The sequence below is a fragment of the Amblyomma maculatum genome, chromosome 5 (genome assembly GCF_055883805.1).
Source record: "Amblyomma maculatum isolate TAMU_Amacu chromosome 5, ASM5588380v1, whole genome shotgun sequence".
NCBI classification, from domain to species: domain Eukaryota; kingdom Metazoa; phylum Arthropoda; class Arachnida; order Ixodida; family Ixodidae; genus Amblyomma; species Amblyomma maculatum.
Window position 1 is genome coordinate 103,742,813 of NC_139348.1, and position 25,677 is coordinate 103,768,489.

At 48.9% G+C, this 25,677-nt stretch overlaps 2 protein-coding genes across 7 annotated transcripts in view; one reads left to right on the plus strand and one right to left on the minus strand.

Moving 5' to 3' along the window:
- Nucleotides 1-1,912: 1,912 nt before the first annotated feature.
- Nucleotides 1,913-25,677, plus strand: part of gw (trinucleotide repeat containing adaptor protein gawky) — a 39,091-nt gene continuing 15,326 nt past the window's right edge. For 2 of the 6 annotated variants that reach the window (XM_084604013.1, XM_084604017.1), the window contains exons 1-12: nt 1,913-2,067; nt 5,362-5,428; nt 8,075-8,192; nt 8,313-8,470; nt 13,393-13,890; nt 14,666-14,839; nt 15,349-15,882; nt 17,744-18,061; nt 22,363-22,495; nt 22,826-23,058; nt 23,992-24,159; nt 24,841-24,969. In XM_084604013.1, the coding sequence (XP_084460139.1) occupies nt 5,375-5,428; nt 8,075-8,192; nt 8,313-8,470; nt 13,393-13,890; nt 14,666-14,839; nt 15,349-15,882; nt 17,744-18,061; nt 22,363-22,495; nt 22,826-23,058; nt 23,992-24,159; nt 24,841-24,969 (2,517 nt within the window). In that variant the 5' untranslated portion in view covers nt 1,913-2,067; nt 5,362-5,374. The remainder of the gene's footprint in view (nt 2,068-5,361; nt 5,429-8,074; nt 8,193-8,312; nt 8,471-13,392; nt 13,891-14,665; nt 14,840-15,348; nt 15,883-17,743; nt 18,062-22,362; nt 22,496-22,825; nt 23,059-23,991; nt 24,160-24,840; nt 24,970-25,677) is intronic. The other 4 variants (XM_084604015.1, XM_084604014.1, XM_084604016.1 and 1 more) reach the window with 4 other exon arrangements.
- LOC146189081 (uncharacterized) lies at nt 9,572-10,745 on the minus strand. Its single transcript, XM_084604019.1, has one exon. It carries the CDS (start codon nt 10,544-10,546, stop codon nt 9,629-9,631), a length of 918 nt encoding a protein of 305 aa, XP_084460145.1. The 5' UTR covers nt 10,547-10,745; the 3' UTR covers nt 9,572-9,628.

The window sequence follows — 25,677 nt, forward strand, 5'->3', positions numbered from 1 at the left end:
AGCGCTGTGCCTGGGAAAGTTGGTAGGCGTAAACTGAAGGCCGTTTTGCCGTAGAAAATTACCTTCGATCCCTGAAGGCTTTCGATTTGTTCATGTCTTGGCTTTTACAAGCCTAGCTTTTCGGCCTTTTCCTGGCAAATAAAAAAAGAAAAGGAGCTTACAACTGCGTTCACCTTCCTGAAGCTGAGTGTGCTTTAAATCAATAGTGTTACATTTAGTGAAGAGTGCGATTTCGACGCCCCGCACCAAATGTAACGCTATTGACGTTACTGCGTAAACCAACGTTACTCACACAAAACAAGTGCACTCGAGCCAGATGGCACCCGAACGCCCACACACTTCTTCACCCTACACTCAACTCGTCTTCATCCATCTATAGTCTGTAATAATATTGTCCCGGAAGAGTTAGCAAATGCAGATAAACATGAAGCATGAAGAGAATGCGAGGGTTATTTCCTGAATGTGTGCGTCGTTGTGATCTTGAAAACGATGAGATGATTCCTCACAGAAATACGACGATAAAGGCAGCGTATTTCATGAGGACTGGACACCATTTTATGAGCCATTTAATGAAACCAAGCGTAGTGTAGTAGCGCGGTTCCAATTTCCATTGACTACCGTATGGTTGCCTAGCGTTAACACTTAATTGTGCCATAAAATCGAAACAATGACGAAACATCTTTTTCAAGATGGGGCTAGATGTCCTAAAAAGCAGACGATATGTTCAATATTACTTTATTTCCGTAAGAGAAAAATCGCAGTCGGCGACTGTAGCAAAATCAACGGAAGGTGCGGAGAGACAGCATGTGAAATTGCTCTGTGTGAACTGGTGTCGCCGAGTTTTATAAGGCCTAATCTGCCATCGAAATGTGCATGAGCGAAGAAAGACGAAGAGGCCAGAAAAATTCCGAAGAATCCGTTCGTCCGACATGTTACGCCAACGGCAGCTTTCGCTCTTCATCCTAATCGCTCTGTTCTCTATAGATAAGATACATCTCGCGCAACTCCCGCCACATATGTCGCACCTCTCTACCGCGTCCTCAATTGTTTCGCGCCTTCTCCTTTCTGTCAGTGCGTGCCCTATCCGGTTTACCAAGGTAATGTAAAGGACGTCAGACCTTTGGGCTGTTTACTAACGCGCGGCATGTATATAGGTAATGCTCGCTGCAACGGCGTGAGCGCGTCTCGTTCATTCACGCGCGTCCGCTGTGGCACGGCTAATTGCGCGTGCGCCGTGATTACGTGCGGCGGCGGCGTAGACGGAAAAAAAAAAAAAAGAAGAAAAATCGACGGCGAGCGTTTGCGTGTATGCGACGGCGAGGAATGTCAGAATTTGTGCCAGCTAGCGCGCGCTCTACGGTCGTCGCGCCGGTGCAAGGACTGTTGTGTCGGCCTACGGGGCCAGAAAGGAGCGGCCGCGACACAAGGCGCAGAGTTGCGCTCGGAGCGGCGGGCGCGAGAACGTTCCCTTCTTGCCCTGCCAAAACCGGGCAGCGGAGGATAGCGGAGGTGCATCACGTGCCCCAACCGACCGCTCCTGCAGCCGATGAGAAACAGAAAAGAAAAACATCAAAACATGGCGCGCTGCGTGCGAGCGAACGGGCAAGGAGGTTGGAGACGACCTCGTTTTCGCTCTTGCTTTTTGCGTTGTAGCTCCGGAACGCCATAACCGGGCCCTTCCGCTCTGTTTTAGCGGGGCCGAACGCTCACGAAAATTTAGATGAACGACGCCAGATTCCGATAAAAGATTGGTATATGGGTTATATCTCCACGCACCGCTCTAAACTTAACCCTACAGACCGCGAGCCGCGGCTCGTCTTCGTCGTCTGCTACTGCGCGCGCGCCGGTCGTTCTGCGATTCGAGGGCGAGTCCATTCCGTGCGCAGGAGAGGGGGCCGACTTGTTCCGGCGCCCGGCGCGCCACCACCCTCCTTGCCACCGCAGTCAAGGCAGCCAACATGGCTGCTCCTCGTATACCCGATGGTTCCTTGTGATGTGTTGAAGCTACGAAATGCTCAGATGGATGTTGGACCGTTGTTGAAGTTGCGGGAGCAAAATTGAGTACAAGTGAGTAGCCAGCACTGTCATTTTCCCGCGAAACGGAGCTTGTGCCGCGCAATGTGCGACCTCCGGTCGTGCGCCTTGCGACGTCGGAATGGCGAGTGCCCATAGGAGCCTCGCTTATTGTGAAGCTGACCAGTTAGGCCTAGTTGCCCTTGAATCGTCGACGGCTGCTCGGTGCGCAAGTCGCCTCGCTAGTTTTTGCGCCGATGCTGCGGACGTGTGCGACCTGATTGCGTTGCTTGAGGTGCCGCGGCACATTGACGGTGGTTTCGGCGTAGCGTTTGCGCCGCTGCGTCGCTAGGCCTGCTCAACAGCTGATGCTATTTTTGACCTACTCTCGCCGATAGTGCGACGCGAAATTGTTACCTCTGCGTTCTTTTAGTATCCCGGGTTATGTTACAGTCGCGAGGTTTCGTTACGCGCTTTCGGGTGGCGGCGCGGCTGATCGACGCTGTTTGCGTGCTGGCAGGCTGGAGCAGCGGTTTGACGGCGGCGGGAAGAAAACAGTGGTAAAAAAAAAAAAAAATGAAAAGGGTCCGCCACGGCGCACCGTCGTGGTCGGCTGCCGGGCCGACACCGTCCGTTTTTTTCATATTGTAATGTGCGCAGGGGACCGTTCCGTTACACTGCTGGTGCCGCTTCGTATATCCCAATTATATATGTCGCGCTAGTAAACAAGTTTACTTCTACAAGGACGCAGTTCGTGCCTTTGAATCGTTTTTTTTTTTTTTTGCGTCGACGGCCGAACGATTGATCGGGTCGTGACGTCGCGGTATCGATTTTTTTTTCATCCCTGCAGCGCGCTTTTCTTTTTTTTCGTTCGCGCCTCTGTGTCAGTGGAAGCAGTGGCGTTCAGCTGGGGGCCGACGGCGCAAGAAAAGCTAAGCGCGCGGTAGTTCTTGTGGCGTAAGTAAAAAGAAAAAGATCGTCGGAGAGAGTTGCTGCAATTGTTTCTTTTCGGCGCCATTCGTGTTTTGGCTTGGTGCGTGCGTGTGTTTGTACACCGCCGCTAGTTATGTAGCGGCGCGTAGTGGCGGTGTCTGTTTCAGAGTTTTTCCTTCGCGCGTTTCGCTCACCCTGCGCCAGATGGCGTGGCCTGCTGCTCGAGTTTTGAAACTTGGCGCAAGTTGTTTGTTGTGGCCGTCAGGTGTCACCACCTGTTGTTTGGAGGGCACGGAATGGTGGACGGCAGCAAGCATGCCGTAATGTTTTTTTTGGTGTGTATGTGTTAAGTGTGGTGTTGTGTATACTGTGCTTTGTATTGTTTACTTTTTTTTAACGACTGTGGCGCCAACACTGTTCCCGCCCGATACTAAGGGTGGAGTCAATAGATCATCATTAGGGCTCTGGTGTCGCGCAGGCACTCGTAGAGTTTGCTCAGTTCCGCGAATTTTTCTAACGCGAAAGCGTTACTTTGCTGTGTTCACAGATTTCTGCCCGCAGACCGTGTCCGCAGCAGTTGCGGGTAATTGAGAAGTAGAGGTTAATGAGTGGCGTCAATCGATAGAGGCTGAAGTAATGGTGCTGCAGAAAATAATTAGCCCCTAAGTTAATTAGGTAATTAATTAGAATAACTGGTTCACAGGAAAGGCGTGGTATCTGCCACACTTGTTCTGTGGACACCTGAACCGCGCCGCAAGGAAAAGAAGGAAGGTGGGAGTGAAAGTGGAAAGAGAGAAACCGGTGTCCTTTTGATATGAGGTCAAGGATGTGATTTCACGCAACCAGCAGAGCCAAAAAAGGGGCATATGAAGGGATTAGCACGCAATTTGAAAGTACCAAAGACTAAAATGGGCGAACAAGAGGGGAATTAAGCTACTAGAAGCAACCAATAGTAGCATCCATGCTTTCGCATTACTACAATATAGATTCTGCAGTGCTCCTTAAGTTTTACCTTACGGTTGGCGTGAAGGTGAACATGTTTGCGATTGTGTTATGCCGATGGCCCCACCAGCTTTAGCCGAGAAAACAATCGGATTAGCGGAACATTTTTAGTGTTTTCGTTACCGATTTGGGCCTAGGTGCTTAAAGGCAGTTTACGCGAAAACTCGCTCGATCTCTCGCAGAGATCGCGCAGAGAAATGCATATGTCACTTACCTCGTCGCTCTGATCTGCTGGAATATAAAATTCGCTTCTCGCCCGGAAGTACACGCGCGAGCAGCTAGTGGCATGAACGCTCAGCGTGCATCAGTGTCGCCGATTTCGCGCGCTTTCATTTGAAGTGCTACAGTTGCATTGTGACTGCATTGTACATTGACGTGCAAATTTTTGCGCTTTTTACGAACTCTTACAAACGGCTATGGTTTCAACACATCTCTGATCGACGCCGTCGAGTGCGAACAGGTCTTTTAGAACCCGCAGCACGAATCCACTCGATGTGGTTGCAGACCAGTCGTACCCAGCACTTGATGGCAAAAGACTTCGTTCGTTTCACAGTCAAAAGTAACCGCAGAGCTGCGAGCTTCTTGCGCTGGTACTTTTCGCTATAGCAAAAAGAAATGCGAACGCGTGTGCTTATTTGTTACTTGTTAGCACTTAGTTAACGCGTGTTTAAACGCTTCAAATTCAATACGGCGTGATGTAAATGGGTATTATTTTGCACGTCGGAAAATGCTTCAGATCCTGAATAATGATTTTGTTTGCGTTTAATAGTTTTGCGGTGTCAGCAGCACTAAGCGTCGTTGCTGTTCTGTACTGTCGCGGGCATTTTTCTCAATGGGCGACGTAGCGAACAATGATCTAGGGTACCTCGATGTAGCGCGCCGAGGCACCCTACGATGATTGCGTTTGCAGCGCTGCCTGTCCTTCGCACTCATTTTTGCTTACATGTAGATCAGTCTTAATTGCGTGCAGCAGTTTAATCTTATCGATTTTGTCTCTGGGTTAATGACTGCACGATCGCTGGCGCTTTCTCTTGCGATAATTTTTTGCCACTGCAATTTGTCTGTCGAACTGTCACCATCATGAAAGTTGGAGCATTTATTTTAGCTTGCCCAGAACGTTGTAGTATCAGGTGCGGCTGGTAGTGGCGTTTGTGACAATCAAACCCATGTACGCAGACAAACTGGTAGGGTTAGTTTTTGTTAGGTATGAATTTTTGAGGTGTCAAGTGATAGTGGTTGGTGTCCTTAATGTAGGAGCGGACAGAAGTTTCTCTCATAAGGATGAAGTTACAGTTAACGAAATGTTGCAGCAAGACATACTGGAGCTCAACGTTCCGTTGCCTGTGGCTTTAATTAGTCCTTTAGCGTTCCTTTTGTGCATGTGTGTGCAACATTGTTTTTCTTATCTTGTAGAACCTGCCCTAAGATGCAAGGCGACGACAAAAGAAACGACCTGTTTCTAGGCCAAGGGGGCCCTGGGGTGAGTTTTTCACAACCATGGCCGATCTTGCGCCGATTTAGTGGAAAGTTCAAATATGCACAACCATATCCGCGATACTAATGGAAAGGGATGAGCTACATCTTGGGAGGAACCTGGAGTAAAGCGTAAATGACTAGAAATGGCACCTACGTAGCGAATCCAAAGATATGGCTGTGGTCGACCGAACAGGGGTTGTTGCTGGTTGTGCACTCAGAACATTTTTTGTTGTATGCCATCGGGTAAGCAAACAGTAGTCGTTGGACACATGGGATCTGGTGTGGAAATCGAAATTTTGTGCATAGGGCAAAATCATTGAAATGTCAGGGAAAGTGACACCATAGTGTAAATTATTCGTTTATTCTAATGATCAACAGCTGCATTTTTGTTCCTCTTCACTCGTCAAGGAATTTGAGTCGAAATAATCAGGGAAAAGCTGGAAAAGTCGGAGATTTTGAAAATGGTGGTGTGTTAGACACCCTGGTTTGTGGTTGCATCTCTTGTTTTAATTCCACCCTAATTGGGGAGAATGGGAGGGAAGGGCAGTCTGCTGTCTGACTTTGCTAAGCTTGGGAGGATGACTCACGCTAACTAAATGCTTTGGAGCCTCTGGTTGCAGTTCTTACCTCAGAAATGAAAAGCAGGTTCAATCCAGGCCGCAGTGGCCACTGTTTGGAAATGAGGAGCAAGGTGCCCGTGTAATGTCTAATGTCTGTGCAACTATAAAAGAACCCCTGGTAACTGAAGTTACTTGGAGCCCTCCGACATAGCATCCCTCATGCGTGAGCAGCTTTGAAATGTTAAACCTGCTTTAAATCATGGCAACGGCATGCGCATTAAGTTTTGCTGTTGGTAACAATGACATAATGCTTTCGCTCTTTCCTGATATTTCAGGATTGGAAGCTGCGCAAGTGGTGTGCTCACAAAAAACATATCACTCTTTGCATAGAACTTGTTGCGTAACTAAACGTTTGACAGGATACACGCAGGTGTATGAATTGCATGCTTGGTATTGAAAATTGTGGATGAGGCAGTAACAAATTCAGTTACTAAACTCCCCTGAGTTTGCCCATCAGTAAGTTCTTACTTACATTTGAAAGCCGGTGGAGTTGGTGCTAATAGACCTTTTCAAAAAGTGGTCGTGGGCGCTGCCATATTGACTACTGGGCTTTGCTGCTAGCACAGGAAATGTTGAAGATTATCTCTCCCAAACGCGCCCCACAGCTGAGTCAAACCGGTTTCGCCGAAGCTCGTGAAAAGGTCCATAGGTGGGCATTTATACAGATCAGTGGGAGAGGCGGATGAAAACACTGCGAGAGTAAAATAAAGTCGTTGATGAAGGCAACCTCATTGTTGGAATTTTGTCACAGCAAATTTGAGCTGTGTGATTATCTACTTCAGGGGACAGACAAAGGCAGCGGAAGCAGGCTTGCTAGATTCGGCAGTAATGCATATGCACACCGGGCATGAGATCTGGGCGGTAGTACCTTTGGTCCAGGTGTTTGACAGTGCCGTGTGGGCTTAGAGTGGGGTTTTGCGCGAGTTCTGACTGAGCAGCAATTTGGTGGGATGCCTCAAGGTATGGACCTTTGCAACGAGGGCCCCCTGGGCATAGCCATTTTGCTCGCTGTCTGTTGTGTGCACCTGACGTCTGCACAATGAACATTGCATATGTTAAGTAGATTACATCACAATATGTACAGTCTTTGTTGAAAATATGCGGCAAAAAGAGTTTGTTTTTAAATACAGTAACGGTGCTTCTAAAAATTCTCCTGTGCATGCGAGGTAGCGGACGCTGTAGGCGTACTACGGGCCCCATCACAGGGTTTACAAGCAAACCCCTTGGGCTGTATATTTTTGACAAAGACTGCACATTTATGTTCCCTGACACATTAAGATTGCCAAACCTTGGTTTTGGAAAGCCATGGTATTCGCCATGATCAGTGTTTTTGCATACGTTTAGTGTGAAAGCACAGAGAGTCCATTATCTCAATAAAAACCTTGCTTGTGGAGCTGCAGCATAGCAACGCATTAGCAAGGCATGCAAAATTCCCAAAGCAGTTACTGAAGCTGTGAAAAACGTAGGGGTGGGCTCCAGAAATTTTGACTTCCTAGGGTTCTTCAGCGTGCACTGGCATCGCACAGGCACATTGCTTTTTTGCCTCTTATCGGAAAGGGTGCCCGTGGCCAGAATTAGATTCTGTGTGTGTCTTTGGGTTCGGTAGTTGAGTACCCTAACCACTGAACCACTGAGGCTGGTTAAGACCCGCAATTAATGACGTGTGTGTGTGCGTCAGATGCTGCTAAATTGTGGCAACTCCAGCACTTGAGATTTCCGCTTCTGGCTGATTCAAGGAAGCTTGCAAATAAATTGGCCACATGCAGGAAAGTTCTGAAAACTGGAAATGCCAGGAAATTCTTGTCATTGGTCTTCCTGCTGCTTTCCAGGGTCTGCATGGGGGAGGGATGTCAATCTAGTTTCATCATGTACATGGAATATGGTATTCTAGTTGGATTCTGGGCCCGTGCCACTTGTCACTGCCACATGAAGTGATCTGCCTTCGCGGCAGTGTGCTGCCACCATTAGGGTGACAATCGCTGTTGGCGAGCGGCCCTCCCTATATGTACGTGGGCTGTTTCACATTGCAGGCTTGGGACACGCGGCCAAGCTCAGAGCCCCGAGAGGCCGGGAATGTGTCGGCGGCCTGGCCGACCGGCACAACCTTGACACAGCCTTCCTGCCGGAACCCCTGCGAGAGGGGCATGGGTGCGTATTCCTCGGGGAGTCCTCTTTATTCTCAGTGAAAGGCTTCACGCACACACTGTAGTTCCCCGCAGTGCTTGGAGATGTTTCCGAGTGGTTGTTGACTGGTCGGGTGTTGTGCAGGTCCCGTGGAGGATATTGTATGGAGTGGGGAAGATGCATCTGTGATACACCGCTCAAGCAGCCTGGGGGGCCAGTGTGCTTCCACGGGGTCCAGCAATAGTCAGCCGGGCCCCCGACACAATAGGGGCACCTCTGCAGCCACCTCCTCATCCTCCTGGGTGAGTGCTACCCTGGCATGACATGGGAGGGTTGCATTTTGAGTAGCGTTTCTCGAAGGCGTCATTGGTCTAAAAAAATGAGCAGCATTATTTTATGGGCGCCGACTTTGTCATGACTGCTCAGTATCAGATTGCAGGTCATGTCATCTTCAAATTAGTACAGTGTGATTAGAAATGTCCCAGTGACCTGATCAGAGCTTTTTATCAGCTTAGTAACACCTACAATGGCAACTTTGATTGTATATGTATGTGGTGTTTGCTGAACGCGCCTGATTGACGTTTCATTGCAGTCTGGCAGATGCGTTAAAGGGACAGGACACTGACCAAGATATGTAATGCAATTATGGTCGAAAAGAAAAGATTTGGTTCGTATTGTACATACAGATCGAGCACTACAATATCCTAGAACCAAGATTTATGATTTAAGGGGGGATGAGGGTCTTAAATACTTTTTTTTTATTTCTTAACCTATCTTGCTGAAAATTGCCATGGTGATATATCTTTGAATGGTGATTCCAAATATGTATTTAGATTTGAAATACCTCATCTAGACATGAAAATATGGCAAGATAATGTACTGCACATAGTGTCTTTTCTTACGGGCCATTACGGCAATTTCTTAATTGAAGAAACTGGTTTTAAAAATATGCTGTCATTTCCAAGAGCCTACTGCACATCCTAAAGCTAAGGAAATTTTTAAGAAGTCATTATATAGGTAATGAATGAATAACAAAGTTGGGAGAAAAAAGACAATGTGGGAGTAATTAGTTTACATCTGATCTAATTGCTAGTCTATCAGACTTTATCGAAAACGGAAAGCTTTAGGATGTAGCTGAGATTTTACTGAAAAAAATACCAAGTTCAATAAAATCCGTGCATGCAAACATTATGAAAAGTTCCGTAAGGCAAGGCTTTTTACCAAATAAACAAAGCTGAGAAAACTGCATTCAAAGTTTTACTCACTGTGCCACTTTTGTTTTCCAATCACATGGAAAGATTTAATGCTTTAGCATGCAGCCCAGTTATTGGTGAACAAAATGACACCAAATTTACATAGATCTGTTCATGTAATGGCTGTGAAAATCTATGTATATTGGCACTTGACAAAAAAAAGATGCTCAGAAAGTCACTTGCTACAGTCTCTGAATCTTAAATCATTCACATAAGTCCTGGGCAGTAGTCTTGGGTTTTGTCAGGCCTGTGCCTCTTGGCCATCTTCTTCTTCACCTTTTCACTATCGGTGTGACCCTTATCAGACCTGCACAGCCTCTGTTTATCTTTTTCAAGGCTCCTACGAATGAGGCACCTGCCAGGGCTATAACCAAGCTGCTCTGCAACAGCTCTGCTGGTTGCTGCCATCCCTTGATTGAAGCGAGAAACTGCTTCTGCAACAGCCCTTTGAACAGCCAGTAAAGAGTCATGCGTGTTTTTAGAGCATTGGCTCCAGATAACAGAGTGCAGGCACTCGATAGCATTCTGTGTCATGCCATCTTTGCAGCGCTTCAAAAGGGCCTCGTCGCCCAGCCTGGCAAAAACTGGCTCAAGCGCAGTGCGAACATGGCCTGGCAGAGGGTTTTTGTGTGGTGGAGGCTCCACCTGGTTTGCCAAAGCACGATTGAAGGCACACCATGAATCAACTCCTTGAGGACAGCAACTGTGATCTGGGGCTTCATCTGTTGAGGTCAGGTGCAACAGCGTAGCTTGCACTGCCTTTTTCATGCCTGCGACGTCGTGGCTATGGCTCCGCAAGGCATACCCATAGTAATTGGTGATCTTTTTTATCTTTTCTTGGGTAAGGTTGCCCTTTCCACCAAGAGATTGCCCTTGTGCCTTCTTTTTCTCAACCAAGTTGCGAAGAGCCGTCCCCATCCGCTTGTGGACATGGTTGAGGCAGTCCTTCTTTTCGATGGATATATATCCATACACGCCTTCCTGGGTCAATGCATGAAATGTGCGGCTATCACCATCCGAAAGTATGGTTGTGTACCGCAACCCATTTTTTTCCAAGGACCTATTGAATAAAATCATAGCTGCTTCGGTCTCCATTCGTCCGGCATTGCAGTCAATGTTCTTCATACACTTGTGGTTCACAGCCCAGTCACCGTAACCATCATCACTGGGATCAGGTGCCCCTTGGCACCCACGACAGTACCTCGAAAGCACAACATGGTCCAGTACAAGGCCAGTGTACAGTTCTATAATGCAGCCAACTGCAATATTTGAATTGTGGCCACGCGTTTTCTATGTGCCATCAAATATCACGTCTACATTTCCTGTTGGGTTCAGGAAGTCTTTGTATAAGTCCTTCACCACTTTGACATTTGCTGCTTCTGTAGCAGTAGCAACTGCCTGGCAAGCTTTCACCATGGTGTTCATGTGCCCCCTGAAAGTTTTGTGGTGAAGTCCTCGGTGGGAGAGGTTCATCGTTGCACAAAAATCCGCTAGAGCAGTCACTCCCTTCCCTATACTTTGTATGCCTTGCATCGCCCGCAGATTTACTTGAAAGGGTGTGATGCTAGATTTCCCGGGCACTCGTGGCGACGAAAAGTGCCGCTCGGCGAAATCGCAATTCGAACATGTGAGCACTAACTTCACAGCTAAGCCATACTCTCTTCCGCTGCATTTCGCGAGTTGAACACTGGCCATCCCACACTTGCTGCAGCTTGTGGATGCAAATAGCTTCTTCAGTATGCTCATATCAGCTCGAACTTCGGGAAGTCGCGGACTTCTTCGCCAATGACGTCTTGGCGTTATCTGCACATTTTTCGCGTCCCGCGCACTCCGCCTCCGTAAAAAACACTGTGTCCAAACGTTGAACACGCGAGCTCGGTTTAGCCGCGTCCGTCGGCGCTGAAGCGACGTGCGGAAACGCCGAAGTCGTCGTTAGGCTTAGCTCAGCCGGCTGGGCCGCTTCCGACTACACAGAATTTGAAGCGACTCGCAGAGCATCCACTGGAACCGCAGACACTTGCGGTAACACCGAAGTTGACGCCGATCGGCACGGTCCAGCCGCGGCGTCCACCAACGAAGCTGACATTGACGATGTCGGTCCAGCAAAACTGTGGTCGACGAGTTCAATCCAGCCGCATCCGCCGACGGCCCTGCAGCTTGCGGCAACACCGAAGCTGTAGTTCTCGATGTGGCACTCTTCTTATTCCACGCGCGTCTCCTTTTGCCGACTGCTTTTCGTGTGCTTGCTTTCAAGCGCGCGTCCCGTGCCATCGAGACACGCGGAACAGACACCAGGCAGGCAAATACACACGAAAACAATAACTTCGAAGCTAAGAGGAGCGAGTTAATAGTCAAAATATTTACAGGAATGATGAGAAAAAATGCAGAACGAGAAATGCTAGGAAACAAAGAGGAGCGCAAAAAATCACGTGCCAGCGGGTAAAAGCAGACGACGAAGAGTCGGCAACGCGGTCGCGGGAGGCGAGGCATGCGTCAGGGCCAATCAGAGGGCTGCGCCTCGGAGAGCGCGCGCTTTACCCAATCAGCGGCTGTCTCGCGACGATTCACCCCTTGCGGACGGATGCCGAAAGCTCCGCTGTGCGAACACCTACAGCGTGTTGAGAGACGCCAGGAGAGAGAGCGGGAAACGAGCTTTCAAACGAGACCAAGATGGCGCCTATCGGTTCGCGCCGCGCGGAGCTACGGCGGCTTGAAAATGGTGCAAATTTTCGCGTTTGGCGTTCAATTTCGGCTCACTGACGTTTCTAAATTGCCGTTTTTTTAATACTTTGAGTAGGAATTGAGCTATAATATTTTGTAGAGGCATAGTCGGGACATTGAAGACTTCAAAACAGCAATTTTTAAAAATTGCCATTTTTGACCATTTTTCGCGATTTTAAGACCCGCGTCCCCCCTTAAGTTTGGCACTGAAAGTGGCCTCTTGAGACAAAACTCCGCATTTAGCACTGTAGTAACCCATATGACCTCATCTTGGGAAAATGGGACCGGCTTTCGTAAGTGGGCAGTGTTTTCTATTCTTAGGAGAGTGCTCACCTTGTTTCATTATATTTTGCACTTTCTCCAGCATGCCTTTCAGCAAAAACACTCATATTTTGCACCGCCTATGATGTGCTTTTAGCGTTTGTCATTAGATGGCCCCATAGTGTTTAGAATTTCTGTATAAAGCGATGTCCATTGCCTTCTAAAACCTCTGTCAGTGAGGCGTACGTCCCTGTGCCCTAATTGCTTTGAGTGTGGAAACTAAAATGCATGCGGCTCTGTAATAAAATGTATAATTACTGTCTGGCGGGCAACATTTTTATGTTTTTGGTACATCACTTTTGTCAACACGCAATCAGCATTGCGGTTGCTACTCATGTTTCCAGCTTTGGACTACATAAAACGGGTGCATGCACTGATAAAAAAATTTCGGTAAAAAATTCCGAGAGCACTGTAGGATCTACACTGCTGAAATGGGAAAGCCTGAGCGTTGCTGGCGTGCACAGTGCATCACAATAGCCCTCATTATCATTAACAACTAAATGCACCATCATTATTGTTGCTAATGCCATTATTGTCATTATCACTAATTGCAGCATCATTGTCGATACTATCATGCTTACTGTAGACTAGAATTATGATGCGTGTGTCACGATCCCGGGCGTGGCGTAGTTGGTTAAGGCGCTCGGCTGGGGATCTGAGGAATGGAGGTTGAATTCCTAGTGAAGATGAGATTTTTATTTTTCTGATGACGTTAGTTTTGGTTTTATGTGATAGTGTCATTTGGTGTCAGCTATAGTTCGACTAGATGAGGGAACGCTGACTGCCGTATTTTTTTTTATAGCGTTTCTGACAAGAACTGCTACAGAATTGACCACTCGAGACAGGAGGCTTTTCATAGCGCTGACTAAAATATTAAATGCTTAATATACAGTGTCCTGTCCCTTTAACACCCTCTCTTCTCCACACAGCCCGCCAACGACAGCACCCCCGAAGGTGCAGACCAGTTACTGGGCGCTGTTGGGGGATCTGAGGAGACGTCGTCACAACCCTCGTCGCAGCCGCCACAGTCATCGCGCAACTGTCGGCCTCCACGCCTCGGCCTGCTAGGCGGGGGCGAGAACTCTCACAACAACGGCACCACAGCCACCGCCACGGGCTGGGGTGCACCACCGCCCGGTCCTCAGGGAGGATGGGGCTCCAGCGGAGGAGCCCAGTGGGGAGGCGCCACAGCACGTAGTGCGGACTACACACCCGGTGGCCCAAATCCCAGTGCTGGCGATGCTGGTGGTGCCAGCTCCCCGACCAAGCCAGCGGCCGCAGGCAGCTGGGGTCAAGGTGCAGTCAGCAAGGGTGCCGAAGCGGCACCAGATGCCAAGAGTGCCAGCATGGGACCGCGAAGTGTTTTGGAGGAGCCCATGACAGAACTGCGGCGACTAGCGGCTTTCAGCGAGGGTTGGGGCCAGGCGGTGAGTGTTGTTGCTTTACTTGGGGCACTGCACGTAGCTGTGGGAAGGGCAAAGGCAGTTGTTGTCTTTATGGCAGCTCCAAGTCTTGTGACAGTTGGTCAGTGACGGGGTCTACGTGATAGTTTTGCTGTGACAACTGACTATCCCCTTTCGCTATGCTGCTCGTGCATTCTCTTTGCTGTGGGCACAAGTTTGCTTAGAAAACTGTCAGTTTTCTTCCACTATGAGAATTGTGCTGTGTTCCCTTCTGCCTCGCCATTTTTTTGTACGTGGGAAAAGAAACAAATATTTTCTAAAATAAAATATAAAAAATCTGCAGTCTTTTCAATCACAGTATAAAAAAATTGAGTCAAAACAGCCCTGAAATGAACCTAAACATTGTTTTCGCGACCACTGGTAGTGAAAAATTGGCTGAAATGTTTGCGAAAATGCTATTTAGAGTGAACGTCAGTATCAAGATTTCATTCGGGCTTTTGGTCCTACTGTCCTGCTTGCAGAAACCGTAGCACGACAATGGCTTGGTCAATTTTCATGAGGTTTGTTTTATTGTATTCCAGTGCTCTACCTGGAATACAAGGGCTCTATTCCAAAAACATAAAAAAAGAAATATCTTTTTATTCTTCAATTAAGGGGTGCTTTTCACAGTTGTGTGGTGGATGTGGCTTGAAAGGCGACATAGAGGGCTTAGCGTTTCACTGATTGCCACTGTTGTTCATCTAGCTGTGCGACGGAGTGGCTGTACTTTGCGTTCTCACTACTTTGTGGCTTGCTGCAGTCGATCAACCAGGAGACACCCTGGGAACTGCCACTGTCACCCGGGACCAAAGAGCCGCCAACAGGGGCGCCCTGGAGGGCCCCCGTCAACACGGGCACTGAAATCTGGGAGAATAATTTGCGCAGTGCCAGAGCCGGAGGCAACAAGCAGTCCAACCCACCACAGGCAGCACAGGTGGGTGTTGCCGTTTCCCACTTGTGAACAGAGAAGAAAGAAAAAAATGGATGCTAGTTACTGCCACTATCTAAGCCCTGTGTTCACGGATCTCACATCGAGACGAAGAACTAGCAGATGGCACCTGATTTCTTTTTTTTTTTCGCCACCGCATCCCTCGTGTATTCCATGCAGTTCTCTTCTCTCACTGTTACATGCTGCTTCCTGCAGCAGGGCCGAGCTAGTCAACCCACCCCTTCCCACCCCTTGAGGTGGAGTTGACTGACTCGACTTCCCGACCCGACAGCATATACACTAGCTGTGTAACCAGTTTTTTGACCTGCTCTCATCAGGCCCGGGTAAACACCACTGGCTAGTCTTGAGTATGTATCATCAAGCACTTTGCTTTGGTTGGCTTCCTTTGTTAGTTTTGCTGTAGGGACTGTGACCAGAGCCAGCCACGTGACAGGCTAGGCTAGAAATTCCTATTGTACATTATTTGAAGTTTTCTTTGGGTGCTTCCATTCTAGGGTTCTAGCCAGTGTCCTCAGCAGCAGCCCTGGGGGAGCCACACCCCCACCAGCCACATTGGGGGCACCTGGGGTGAAGAGGACGAGGTCCCTTCATCTAACATGTGGACTGGGGTGCCCACACCAGCCCAGCAGGGCGGGCCGCGGGCACCTCCGGAAGGGCCGCCTTCCTGGGGGGGCGGAGATCACCACCGTGGGGGTGGCGACAAGCATTGGGGTGGTCCAGCCCCGCCCCCTGGCTCCGGGTGGGGTGGACCCGAGGAGCGAGAGTCTCAGGGCCGTCTCTGGGGTGGCCGGCCGTCACATGGCATGGATGATGGCCCCAGTGGTGCGTGGGGCGGGGGAGGGCCCAAGGGAGGAGGCCCCCCGCCTGGTGTGGGGACCTGGTCGCCCGTTGGCGGGCCCAATGGCAAGCGGGAGCCCTCGGGCTGGGAAGAGCCATCCCCGCCACCGTCACGTCGGCCGGTGACCAACTACGACGACGGCACTGCGCTCTGGGGCAACCCCACAAGGCAGGGCAAGGTGGGTTCTGCGGTGGGTGCTATTACTCATGGCCTCCTTGAAGTTTGGCTTAGCCATCTGGCAAGCTTTAAATGCTATAGCAATCATGGGCAAACCCTCAAAACTAGTGCTAAATGTGGAATGGTGGAGGGATTACTAAAATGGATGTGTTTGAGAGTTGAGCGTGTGAAATGCGAGGGAGGCGTAGGCAGCTGGAAGCAAATGTACAAGTGGCAAGTCCCTTCAAGTTTGTTGAACCAGACAGTGAGGCTTATGGGGGATGTTCTTTTTGGCAAGCCTTAGTGTCATTGTCTTGGTTCCAGCCCATGAGTGCTAGGGCATTTCAGTGTTGTTAGCCTGCATTTTTTGGAGCTCGAAGGGGGACTGGTTAGTTGTGGAATTAGTTGTCTTGTGGTAACTTTTTGGCAGTTGGGTTGGTTGCTTAATTTTTGCATGATTTCTTTTCTCAAGGAACTCTGTGCATCTCATTAGGGTTGAAAATGTGAATATTCGTGTGACGATACCAATGTTCTGGCTCGTTTTTTGTTCTTTCCTTTTTTTTTTTTTTTTCCTATTGACTGTTGTCATGCCTGTTATATTTCTTCTGAGATGGTGTGCAAAGGGATTCCGTGGTATGTCCTGCATGTCATCCTTGACTTACAACTTCCACTAGACTCCTTAGCAGCATTCACTTTTTTTTTTTTTTTTTTTTTTTTATACTCTTTGGGTTGGAGAGGCATTTGGGAAGTGGCTATCCCTACAATATGGTGCTGTCATCTGAAGTTTGCTGCATGCATATGCTCGAGAACAAATGTTGTAAGGTTGCCTGATTGCCTGTGGAGCACGCATGTCTTCAGTGCTTGCAGGCATTCCAAGGGAATGGCCGGAGTGACAAAGTGGTTATATCTTTACCACTAAGCTGCCTGCTGTAAACATCTGCTGCCGACTGTGAAGCATGCAAGTTAAATGTGCTCTGCCATCTCAGGCAACACTCTATTGAGGCTGCACGATAATAACTTGGGAAGCAGAGTGCTCTTCGCAATAGCAAAAATGGCGATGGACATTTGAGTGGGAGTTTTGAAGCAGTAAGTGAAAAAGCAATGCTTTAATATTATCAAGGTAGCTGAAACTGGCTAAAGATGAGTGCGTAGCCTATTTAGAACTCTTGACAACTAGCATATCAACGGGCATATAGCTTAGGGAATCCTGTTGTGACACTTTGTTGGAATGTGGGTGACACTCCACTTGTGCCCTGAGCTATGCCAAAAGTGGATTTGTACCGAGTGATGTTCCCTGTAAGGGCATCCAACGTGGATTCGGGACTGTGATATGATTGCTTCCATGTGTGGTGTTGGCTGCAAGTTTGAAAAAAATGAGTGTGTGGGTGAACGGTAATGCACTCATAGCTCTAGTGCGGTAATTAGAAGTGGGGACTCGTTAATAGTCCCCGCAAGGGATTGCGTAATTGCCTTTCTTCAGCTGTTAACCAAAATAACTGGCATGTGTACCTTTCACTGTTATGGAGTGGCCAGTTGTAATCCCAGTACTTGCACGGTGTACCGGGTAATTCTCAAAACTCATGCAATTCCAAATCTTAATTTTATGCCTGAACTCGTGCTTGGCGTTTGGTACTAAAAAAAAGGCTGTCAATAATTTCGGCTCAGCATAATTTAAATAAACATTTGATTTCCCTGGAGTTGCATTATTGTGGTTGAACTTTGTTTTCACGTTGCTAACTAATCTGCATCGCAAATTCGTTATGGGTTTTGAAAGTGTTAGGGGTGATGTGTGGATTGCATGAAGCCAGTGGTTCATCTGTGAAAGGTGGTGTGCTTGTGCCTGCGTGTTGAGTGCTGCCAGTTGTTTTACCTTGCCGAGTGTCGGTGTCGTACAGCGTGCCATGCACGTGTCACAGGTGTCCCACTGGAAGGACATGCCCTCGGTGAAGTCCATCAGCGGTGGCGGCGGTGCTCCGCCCGGGATGCTGCGGATGCCCAAGGAAGGTGTCTGGGGCGGCGGCGGCGGCAACAAGGGCCCCCGCGGGGGTGGGGCCAGCTGGGGTGACTCTGGCTGGGAGGACCACAACAAGGGCAGTGCTGCCTGGGGCGGGGTACCTCCCGAGCAGGCCTACTGGGGCTCCAAGCCCAAGGGCCCACCCTCCTGGGCCGATGGCCAGATCGACACATCCACCTGGGGTGGACCTTCCAAACAGGTGGGCCACCACTTCTTCGTCCTCCTGAGGCTTCCTCGTTTGTAACTGCTACGAAATAATGGAGTGTAGACCTTTCGAACCTGATTGCTGTCATGCTGCTGGCTGGAATGCTTTTTGCGCGACAGTACCAGCCGCAGTGGCCACTTTTCGATGGCGGCGAAAAGTGAGGCGCCCGTCTGCTGTGCGATGCTGGTGCCTGTTAAAAGAATCTCAGGCGTTTTAAGGGGGGACACTGGTCTTAGAGCTATTTTCATTATTTTAAAGCCAATCCTGATAAAATCATACCCTCTTGTTCAGATTTTTATGCTGATTTCAAAAATGTAACTTGTTTTTCTCTATGTCAGTTAATTCCCGAGATAATAATATTAATTATTCATTTAATTAGTACTTCCGCGCAAAAAACACGCCTCTATAAAACATCATTTTTAATGCATGGCGGTACAGTACAATGACCAAAGAGTGCAATGATCAAAGCAGTTTTTCCATTTTACCCTTATTAGCAATTTTGCTGCACTTTGAAAGTTGTCCTTCAAGACGTGCCTATCATGCTTCAATTAACTTGGCAAAATAAAAAATTTTTGAAGCTTGAATAAAGAATTCTGTTTCGATCATTGCATTCACTGCACCTTCAGCTTTATGTAGAAAAAGGAATTACATCTCTATCTGTCCTAGATGCAGAGATATCGACGAACTAAACCAGCCAAGTGTCCAAAATTTGAGTTTTGAGAAAATGGGAAAAAACAAACTAGGCACAATTTATTCAAAATTTCGAAAAGATATATGCATATTTACACTTGCAGACAGCTAATATGCACCAGGCATGTAATCTGACTGCTTGGGCTGACTAGAATGCCGCTTTTTCAGTGCCCGATGCATGTTTTCCGCAGAGGCACGCTTGCGTACTGATTCGGCTGTTCGGCGCCTGTCCTTCTCAGCCATCCTCCTGATATTCTGGACGCCAGGGTTCATATTTAGCTCACTCAGTATTTTTGAGCATGCTTGTAGGTTTCCTGCATTGAAGCGGACAACAGCCTCTGCAACAGCTGCTTGAACGGAGAACAGTGACGCATGGCGCTCCTTTGGTGCGAGTGACCATATTAGGGAGTGCAAGCTTTCATTACTGTTCTGGGTTTTTCCCTGCTGGCACCGCTCCAGCAGCTTTGGGTCTGCCAAACGCTCATAAATAGGCAAAAGTGCTTTGCACACATGTGGTGGCAAACTGTATCTGTGCTTGGGAGCAGGCTCTCCCTTGGCTGCAGCAGCATTCTGGCGGCACCACGAGTTTGCGCCTGTCGGGCAGAGGGTGTGATTTGACACGGTATCATTGGAGGTTACGTGATGATAGGTAGCCATCACTGCCTTATGCATTGCCCCAACATCTCCAGCATGGGACTTCAGGGCCCAGCTGTAATACGATGTCAACTTGGTGACAAGGTCGCCTGTCAGCTTTCCTTTGCCACTCAAGCTCTCTTTTGCATCACCTTTATGCTTGGCAATTGCATTGCGTAGGGCCGTTCCCATCCGCTTCTGCACATGGTTTGTGCAATCTTCTTTGCTGATTTCGATGTAGCCGTACACAGCTGATTCTTGCAATGCAAGAAATGTGCGGCTATCGCCGTCTGAGAGCATGGTCGTGTACCTAAGGCCATGTTTCTCCAGTGACCTTTCGAACAAAACAAGTCCGGCCTGAACTTCCATTTCACCGGACTTTTTGTCCGTGTTCTTTTGGCACAAGTGGCTTTCTTTCCACGCCTCATAAGACGGGTCACCTTCTTTGGGCCCACGCTCACACCCAGCACAAAAGTTACTGAAAACTACATAGTCAAGTACCAGTCCAGTAAAAAGTTCTACTACGGCGCCGACACCGATGTGGGATGAATGACCCCGGGTCATCCATGAACCATCGAAAGAGACAGAAATGTTCCCGGGGTTGTCAAGGTTCAACTCGTTATAGAGTTGCCGAACAGAACGGGCGCTGTCTTTCAACACTCCTTCGGCTGCGCGTGTTGCTGCGGGCGTCAGCTTACTCTTTACGTAGTCCTGCCACGTTTTCGTGTGCAGGCCACGATGAGATATGTTCATCGCCGCAAACACATCATTCAGCGCCGTTTGCCTATGTCCGGTACTTTGCATCGCGCGTGCAGCAAGGATATTCACGGCAAACGGATTTATCTTCTGGCTGCCTTGCACGCGCGGCGAACTCCATGCCGATGAAATGTCCCCGCAAATCACGCACGCGAGAGAGAGTTTAACGGCTAGACCATATTCACGATTTCCTTTTGAAATATGGACATCCCCGCCACACACTTTACATTTCACAGCAGACAACAGTTCGTTCAGCGACTCCAAACTCACAACAGTGAACGTCGTATCGTCCGCACGGCAACCGCCGGTCGCGTCAAGAAGACGGGCGTCAGAAGTGGCGATGAAATCCGCTTTCCTCTTCGTCGCTGCGGTTGAACCCAGCTCCTGCAGCATTCCTTCGGCTTTTCTTTTCTTTTCAATCAAGTCCGAAGGCTGCAGCATCGTCGTGTCGTGGCGGACGCGTCCGCTGGGCGTAGGCGCCGCCGAGCTCGCTAGGCCTATTTCGGCCGCGGGGACTTCTTGACTTGCCGCTGGCTCCTGCACATCCTCGGAGCTTTCGGGTGCCGCAGGACGGTTCCGAAAGTTGTCGCCGCGCGCACTCTTCTTCTTTTTGCCGAATTTGTGGCGCGAGCGGAATTTACTGAGGGGCATCGTCTCGCCTCGGTCTCGACTCAGAACAAAATGGCGTCTCGGACGCTTTCAACGGCTGCTGGCCCGCCGCAAGCAGACGACGTGCGATAGAATCAGCCAATCGGATGGCTCAGTTGCAGTCACGTGCGCTCAGCAGCGAATCAGATGCCGCGTTTTCGTTTTTCTTTGTGGTTATTTTTCTCAGTGGCCATTGAGGGCAGACAAGCGCTAGCGGCGGGAAATTGAAACCCAGAAAGCGCTCTTTCAAACGAGCCTAACATGGCCGAGATCGGTCCGGCGGAACGGCAGTTGCGCGCAACGAAAAATGTGCCGTTTTATCGTCTGCTGCTGCGCAAATTCAGCCCGCGCGATGATTTCAATTCGTTATTATGCTGAAAATACTGACTTCTGGAAGAAGAAAATTGGTGAACTTGTAGATTAATAGCCACAGATTCCAAAAATGCCATTTTCAGAAAATCGGTTTTTTGGTCATTTTTTGGTCCCAAAGACCCGTGTCCCCCCTTAAATTTCCGGAGTCTTCCACTACGGCGTCTCTCATAGCCTTGAGTCCCTTTGAGACATAAAACCCCACACCACTCGATCCCTGCTCAATGTACCAAAGGCTAGGCAGGACAGAGAAGGCGATAGGCTTTTGTCCTTGCAGAGAAGCTAACTCAACAGGTCATTGGAACAAAGGCTCGAGTTTGAGCTGCTGCTTGCGTCTCCTACAGGCTCAGTGGATTGGTTACGCCAGGTACAAGACACAGTCCAGCCAGGAATATGGACGGTAATCAGGTTGGAAAGGTTTACAGGTTTCCCAAATGCAAAACTGCCTATCACTTGAGCTGGAATGTTGTTTCATATATAGGGAATTATGGAGCCTCTGTTTTCAGTTCTGCAACAGGAAGGAAAGGGGCGAGTGCATTGTGCAAACAAAGGTCACTATTGTTCAAATTTATCTTAGGTGTCTCATTGGCATAATTGTGTTGTACACATACCAGGCGCTTCATTGTGCAGTGCTTCCTGTGTTGGACGTTTTGCCAAACCGTGCTAGTAGTTAAAGCTGAACTTGCGAGGGGGTGGCAGCACATGCGGCCCTTACTGGAGCAGAGGTGAGTGCCGTTTCAAAGGAACTTGCGGTGACCCTGGTGCTGGAAAATACAACACTGCTGGGGCTACGTTGCAGCTGGTGTGAGACATCCGCAGGTGTGGCTTTCTTGCATTACAGCCAGGACATCAGAACGAAGGGAGCCCACAATGGGCTGCTGCAGGGTTACGGCTGTTTGTGCCAATGCTTCCAGAGTGTTTTAGAGAGTGAACCTAGGAGCAAACGCTGCAACACCACCAATCGTACGTGTAGTGGAGCCTGCCATTGAAGCATGTAGTACAACTTGGGGCTGGACAGTTCAGCATATGCATTTGGCGGTCATCCGCTTCTTGATGTATTTAGACGGAGTTTGATATAGCACTGGTTCATAATATTTGGATTTATTATATTGGGTTATGTAGTTGTTACGGGACTGTTTCATTCTTTCCAAGTACAGGGTGGCCTTCACTCATTGTTGATCGTCTCTTTGTCTTGGCAGGGTGGCAAGCCTTTGACCAAGGACCTCATCTATGCGAGTAAGCAGTTCCGTCTTCTCACTGAGATGGGATTCAAGAAGGAAGATGTGGAGAACGCTCTGCGTATCAACCAAATGAACCTCGAAGACACTCTAAGTGAGTGTCAGTACCGTTGTCGCTGCTCTGTGGTCTTTGGAGTCTTGGTCTTGCATTTCTGGGTTGGACCTAGGCAGGAATTGGCTCTGCGCCGATGTTAGTTTTTGCGTGTGTGAGCATGAATGCTTGCATTTGTCAAGTTTTCCCGGGTATGTTGAGAGGCGGCCGTAAAGATCCTACGATTCCTTCATTGCCCTTCATTACAGCTACTTTGTCGCAGTTCGTTTTTAATCTCTTGACTCGTAGAGTTCAGTGTTTGGATGGAAGTGGTCCTTTGTGCCGGGGTAGTAGGGTTGCATATTGTGCTTTTTGCTTTGCCTGTCACCCCAGTGGACCTGAAGGCCCTACCACGAGGGAATGGGACCCAGGACTCTGGCCTACTGGACGGCTCGGACTGCGGTCTGGGTGGGGTCCGTCCCAAGATGCGCCCCGAGGAAGACCCCCATGGCCCGCTGGGGGAGGCACCGTTTGCGGGTTTTCATGCTGCAGCTGGCTTCCAGGGGCTGCCTGTGTTTGGTGCTGGCTATGGCGGTGGACAGGGCTTCAAGCCACCACCAGTCAAGGTACGCAAAAAGGCTTGTGTTGTAGACACTGTTGGAACGTATTCACTTACAGTGTTTACTCGAATTTAATGCGACCTTGAATGTAACATGAGGGGGCGGCTTTCCATACTGCGCAGTGGGAAAAAATAAAATGACAAATGTAATGCGAGATAAGCACTTGAAAAAGTACCTTTAATAGACACCAGGGTCATTGCAGTCTAATCAAAAACGCTCATTCGTCGTCGTCAGAGGCAGAGTTCTCGGAAACCGAGTCTTCCTTTTCACTCTCGTCCCCAGACGATTCGGAAGCCTTTGCGGCCAGGCCCACGCTTAAAAATCACCTTCCGCTACATCTGCCATCCACATAATGTAGATTAGTAACGTCCTGCCGTTGAGCTGCCGCAGAATTTCCGATTCCTTCTGATATCACAAAAGACTTTTTGAGACGAGCATCATACCGTGCACAGTGCGTTGCTATCGTGCGGAATGCAATAAGAACAGAAGTAACCACGCTAATCCACTGCTAAAGATGCGACAAGTGCGGTATCTAGGGGACAACGTGATTCTGAGCCCACGAAAAAAAAAAGCGCAACATTTTTACTTTGAATGAATTGGGATTTGGCTGATTTGGCTTCCCTAATACCTATGTTGCCAACATAACATCGTAAAACCGCGGAAACCGAAACCAAGTGGTGGCAAATTCAGTCTGGCTGCACCCTGGCACTGCTCTAGCCAACTGAATCACAGTATTTGCTTATAATGCGAGGTTAGACTCTGACAGCCAGAAATTATAAAAAAAAGACTCGTTACATTCGAGTAAATACGGTAGTTGTAATCCCTAAAACAGCAGCCACGTGCTGTCCATTGAATGCCATTGCCTGCTTGTGCCTTGTTTCCATGTAACATGCACTGCAGGTTCGTCAAGCTCCTAACTGATGTTCTTTGTTCCTGCAGGGCTCCAACCAAGGCTCGAATGCTCCAGCTAGTCTACTTAACAGTGCGGGGATGGGTGGGCAGAACTCTAGTCTGACGGTAGGAAACAGTATTAGCAGCCTGAGCCCAGCCATCGTGCAGAAGATAATCCACCAGCAGCAGCAGCAGCAGCAACAACAGCACTTCCCCGTGAGTTGCTTTGCGTTCGCCTAGCTTGGAGTTATGGTTAAAAAGCCTTGTTTATTGTGGAGGCGACACTTTGGCCTCCCTGGTATCGTTTTTTGTTATCATTGAGAGTTCAGGAGTGGCCGGTCTCGGGTATTATTTATTACATGTTGGTCACGAAGGCTTTGTATGATAGGATGAGGTAGAGAAATGCGGGTTGGATGGTGAGGGTTATGTCAGGTGTGCCTGTGGTGAAGAATTTCATGCGCTGGACACTGCAGTCTGGGAAGGAAAAACGGGAGTGAAAGAAAGGACTTGTCACCACATGTTGTGCACCGTGCAAGTCTGACTGCCTCTGTCCAAGCTCGAGCCTTCATTTCTAGCCAGGTAGAGACTTCTGGAAATGCAGGCACCTAAGCTGAGCATTGTGTGATCCAATGCCAGGACAGATACCATCGTGCTTGTCATTGGTGTGGGTGCAGTGGAGTAGCCAGACATATTTTTCAAGGGTTCAAGAGAGGGGTTATAGGTTACCAATATAAAAAGAAAAATGGGCGAAATTAAGGCATTTATCCTCTGGCTATGCCCTTGCTGGGCTGTCCTTTAGCATAATAGTTGTTGCAATAATTTCATTGGATGAGGCCAGTGGGGTAGGTTGTCTTGATGTAGAAATAAAATTGCAGCGTCGCTTTATTGCACACGCAGGGCAATGCGGGTTGTCCGGCGGGCATGGGGGCTCGCCTGGGCCAACCAAATGTGCCCTCCGCAACACAGTTACGTCTCCTGGTGCAGCAGATACAGATGGCGGTGCATGCAGGGCACCTCAACCCTCAGGTGGGAACCCCTGGTTTCTACATGTGTGGTAAAGGCTCGTTAATTCGAACCTCAATAATTGGAGCCGGACACTACTTAGTGCGGCCAAGCTCCATAGAGGTCTGTGTGCAAAAAAAAAAGCTCATTAATTGACGCGCTGCCGTGTCTGGGTGGCGTGGCAGTTAGCACATGGCCGAGGAAGCGGCCCCGCGACAGGGTAGCATAGTTAGGATGCTGTGGACGTCCGAGGAATGATGGGTAAAAGTACTTATTTGCACTCCATTTTGCAGTTGCCCTGTGGTGCATCACTCTGCTTTTTTTCGTCGAACTCTGCCCCGCACCAGGCACCGAATTTAGTGCTACAGACATTTGTATGTGTGTGTGTTGGTTCGCTTCCCTTCTGGCACCGACACGCTAGATCGGAATTTCACGCATCATAAGGGGAAGAGCACCTCGCATTTGCCCTGGCAATCACAGAAGCCACAGGGTCCCCAGTTTGTTCTAAAAACCAATTTGCTGTTTCCAGCTCGGAAGGGGTACGGGAGCGCACGAGCTGCCAGCTAGCGTGCGCCGCGGTCGTACTTCTTGGCAACTAGTTCTGTGTGCAGTGTATACGCCACGAAAGTGTTCTCGCGGTCGTTATCGTCCAGTATATCGTTTGCAGAGAGTCCCTTGATAAAGACATCTATTCGGTGTCCCACATTTCTTGAAGGCACAACTAATGTGCTC

What these genes read in the sequence shown, in the direction of transcription:
- LOC146189081 (XM_084604019.1), bottom strand. Translation starts at nt 10,546, where the DNA reads ATGAAGAACATTGACTGCAATGCCGGACGAATGGAGACCGAAGCAGCT.